The following is a 3,883-nucleotide window of genomic DNA, read 5'->3' as shown; positions in this document are numbered from 1 at the left end:
TTTGCATTGAGAGATGATTTTATGGAAAGTACTCCATGCCACTCTCTAGGTATGGTGAAGTGTATGTAATGATGTCAGGCTAATTTAATGCCAAAGGCCAAAGGAACTTTATCAAGGTGCATAATCTCCTGGATCCATTAAATAACTGGCCTTTAAAAATAAAAATCTGCCTGCCTCTTTGGGAATTTAACATAAGGATGTACTTATTTATGCCCCCTGTATTTTAAGGAAGATCTATTTATTTACAATACATTATTCATTCACAAAGAAATTTGGTTTCCTTAAAGGTTGACGTATTTTAAGATCAATTTCCAAAAGATGTTTTTTTATTTCTTTTTTTACACAACTTTAGCATGGGTTCAAAAACTTATGAGCACCACTGTATTTTTCTGTATATAGAAAGAGACAGAAATAACAGGGATATGAGGATGATAAGCATTAATAATAGGCAACTTGCAAAATATATCCATCAGCCTACCAAGTTTCACTAAAACTAGATTTAGAAATGTTGACCTGTAATTACATGCCACTTTTAAAGGGCCATAGCGCAGTAATTAAATTCAAACTTCTGCTTTTTATTGGAGTTGGGAGTACAGTATGCCAATTATCCTGTTATGCAGTAACCCTCTCATTCAACTATCAAAACTATCTTTAGACATTCAAGCAGTGTGGCTTTATGGATGGCAATGGCAGCCAGTTGGTTGGTCAACCTGTAAGTCCATCCCAGTCTGCCACTTTGGTCCAGGCTCAACACTCTTATTTATCTAGTACTTTGGTTCAATAAATACCAGTAAAACTAATTACATTCCTATTATCCTCAGCTGTACTTTCTGTTTAGTGATATTAGAAAATGTTAGCATGCAAACATAATGAACTAAGACCGAGCAATATACTTTACAGTACCTGCTAAACATGAGCATTTTAGCATTATCTTTGTGAGCTTGTTAGCATGACAATGTTAGCCTTTAGCTCAAAGCACAGCTGGGTCTAAACACAGCATCACAGAGCTGCTAGCATGTCTGTAGCCTCTTTGCCTTGTTTACACAGTGACACCCTACATTTTGGACAAATCACCTGGTGTTTGTTATAGCCTATCAATTGAGATATGATATTTGACAGATGGACGGATAGAGGCTGACAGGCCTCATCCTACTTTTCATAGCACAGGGGGAAAAAAACAAACAAATACAGTAACAGACAGAGCAGAAACCCCCAGTGCAGTAGTAGTGCAATAGGGAAGTGAAAAGTAGGACCTTAACAACTATGAGAAGAATAGAGAACAAACTGACAGGCAGGTACACATGGAGACTCCCACTCTGAGATGGGATTAAATCTGCATTATTTAGCAATGTTTTGGTAATACACTAACACTGTGATACAGTTTATTCAACATAGGGATGCACAAACCAAGGAGTCATGGTTAGTGAGCAAATGATGTGCATTTTGAGAAAGAGGGGTACTAACCAGTTTATAGTCCTTGATGGAGAGCTTCGTAAACCACTGGTTAAACTCCAGGACTGCTATTATAGCCACCAAATCCCTGAGGAGGAGCAGACAGGGAGGAAAGAAAAGGTCATAGCTCCTAGCATATATTGTTCTTCATCAGTACCACCTTAATTTAGTGATGACTTCAGCAAATTTCTACATGAAAAATAAATCATGTCACACCTGCAATACCTCTTTAAACTTTTATTCCAACAAATGTTCTTAGCCACATAACCACATTTGTTCTACTTTGCTAAGGTTATATTTTATACTCTTTTACTTTTGTGTGCCAACTCTCACCTGTTCTCCAGATGGCTGAAGTCCTGCAAGTTGAGTTCTCTGGTGTCTTGTGTCAAATAGATGGTGTCTACATCCTGGAAAGTAAACAATTAACCAAATTGAGTGTTAACAAACTGTCAACAAAAATGTTAAATGTGTTCATGTTATCATGTCATGTTATCCAAAAAAAACACATCACCACACGTTCTTATGTTTTGCTTGTTTCTACATTTATCTACAGTATATGACTCATCAAATGCACAGAGCAGATAAAAGGTTTACAGTAAACTAAGAGTTATTTGGATTATTGGATGTTATTTTAGACACGAAGAAGCAAAACCACTAAAAAAAGAGAAATATAAAGACAGAAGTGAAACTGGTACAATATTCATACACTGTTGTGGCTATCCTATGTATCAAACGGCTTTATGCTGTTTTATGTCACCCAGCCAACAGCACTGAAGCACATTTGAACCAGGATATGTCAATGCTGGGCCGCTGCACAAAAGAATGTAAATAATACTGACCCACTGCACCTCTTCTTTGTAAGGCAGCCCCAACCAATCACAAACACATCTGTACATCTGTGAAAATCCACCTAGAGAGAGAGAGACACATGGACAGACAGACAGACAGACAGACAGACAGAACACAACACAAAAATAAAAAGTATAGAAAACTTGGTTAAGACCAAGGTTTTTTTAATCAGGAATGATAATTGCTTTAATCCACCCATGTACAACTATATTGTAAACTCACTGTATAACTGACTATACAAACCCCCCACACACACACGTCATTCATCATTTAAGGAACAGGATAAAGTAGCACACAGTATTTATGGTAGAGTTATAGATTCCTACCACAGGGTCCAGGCTCAGCAGGCTTGTTGTTTTCCCACAGAGTCTGTAGAGAGGTTAGCCTGTCTGGAGGCTCCATGCAGAGCTTCTTCATCACTTTACTGAGAAGAGAAGACAGATTAAAACATAATTTAGTCATCTTATTTCCCGAATATTGTAGCTGGTGAGATGTTCAAAAGCCTATACTCATTTAAAAAAATTCTAAAACAAGAAGCTCCAGGCTACTTTCTTACTGCCTTACCTGTTGATGGACAGTTTGAAAGCAGGAAGTTGCTGAGTAGCTACTGATGAGTACCACAATAGTAATTTAATTCAACTGACAATTATGAATTATTGTAAAACAAAAGAATTAAAGCAATGAAGCCTTAAATCGGCTGCAGCTCAAACGTACAAACATCAGCTTCTCTGTCAAGTCAATGATGTTTTCCTGTTTACAAGATGACGTTATAAATGTTCATGGTTTTACATCTGTGATCATTTCTGCATTTATATTCATGCTTCCTGTTCTCAACTAAAAATATGGTAAGACTTGCAAGAATTTACACATATTCACCGTTAACTAGTTGCCTATCAGTTTGTATATTAGTAGCATACTGGCTTTTAAATAATCATAATATAGGGAGGTCTTTTGACACGTATTAACCCACACAGGTTACCTATTCTAAAGTTAACTCCTCTTTACACTTGGTAAATGTTGTTGATTTTGATACTGGCTGTCATGAGATCAAATTGTGTCATTAATGTTTCCCTTGCCTCCAACTACAGTGTTACCATTTGGACTTTTTATTAAGATGTCATTAAATGTTTAAAAGGACAGTTTGACAACAAGCAATACAGTGCCAAGGTAAATTATGGAGTGATGGACAGATAGTTTTACTTCTTGCCTGTGTTGGGGAGAACAGAATACATGTACCAGCGTCACGTGTTCAGAATACAAATTATGAATAACTGTTCCGGTACAGTTACATGATGATATTTCTGTTTCTGGAGTTTTTTCACTGTATAAATAACATTAGGCAACTCCCTGTATTTCCCAGAAGACTCAATATTAAAACTTTTTTTTTTAAATTAGCCAAGGGTAGTCCTCTGCTGTAGTTTTACTGGTCACCTTGCTATTTCATAGTTGTATCAGGTTAGTTGACGAGCGACTTTACATTCTCCTATATGCTGATTTACCAGTCCCAGAGCCATTGAAAGACTGACTAGCCCACGTTTGACATGCTAGCTAAGGTAAGCTAAAATTAGCTTGTGGTAGCAAG

General features: G+C 36.9%; 1 protein-coding gene across 1 annotated transcript in view; it reads right to left on the bottom strand.

Annotated features, from left to right (window-relative positions):
- LOC116691342 (F-actin-uncapping protein LRRC16A) overlaps window positions 1-3,883 on the bottom strand; it is a 70,315-nt gene that overhangs the window by 29,729 nt on the left and 36,703 nt on the right. Inside the window, exons 6-9 of the mRNA XM_032518883.1 lie at window positions 2,628-2,725; window positions 2,292-2,362; window positions 1,786-1,859; window positions 1,465-1,540 (exon numbers count right to left, since the gene is read on the bottom strand). Coding sequence (XP_032374774.1) covers window positions 1,465-1,540; window positions 1,786-1,859; window positions 2,292-2,362; window positions 2,628-2,725 — 319 coding nt within the window. The remainder of the gene's footprint in view (window positions 1-1,464; window positions 1,541-1,785; window positions 1,860-2,291; window positions 2,363-2,627; window positions 2,726-3,883) is intronic.

Source organism: Etheostoma spectabile, chromosome 6 (assembly GCF_008692095.1).
Source record: "Etheostoma spectabile isolate EspeVRDwgs_2016 chromosome 6, UIUC_Espe_1.0, whole genome shotgun sequence".
In the NCBI taxonomy this organism is placed as follows: Eukaryota; Metazoa; Chordata; class Actinopteri; order Perciformes; family Percidae; genus Etheostoma; species Etheostoma spectabile.
This window is presented reverse-complemented; position numbering and strand designations above follow the sequence as displayed.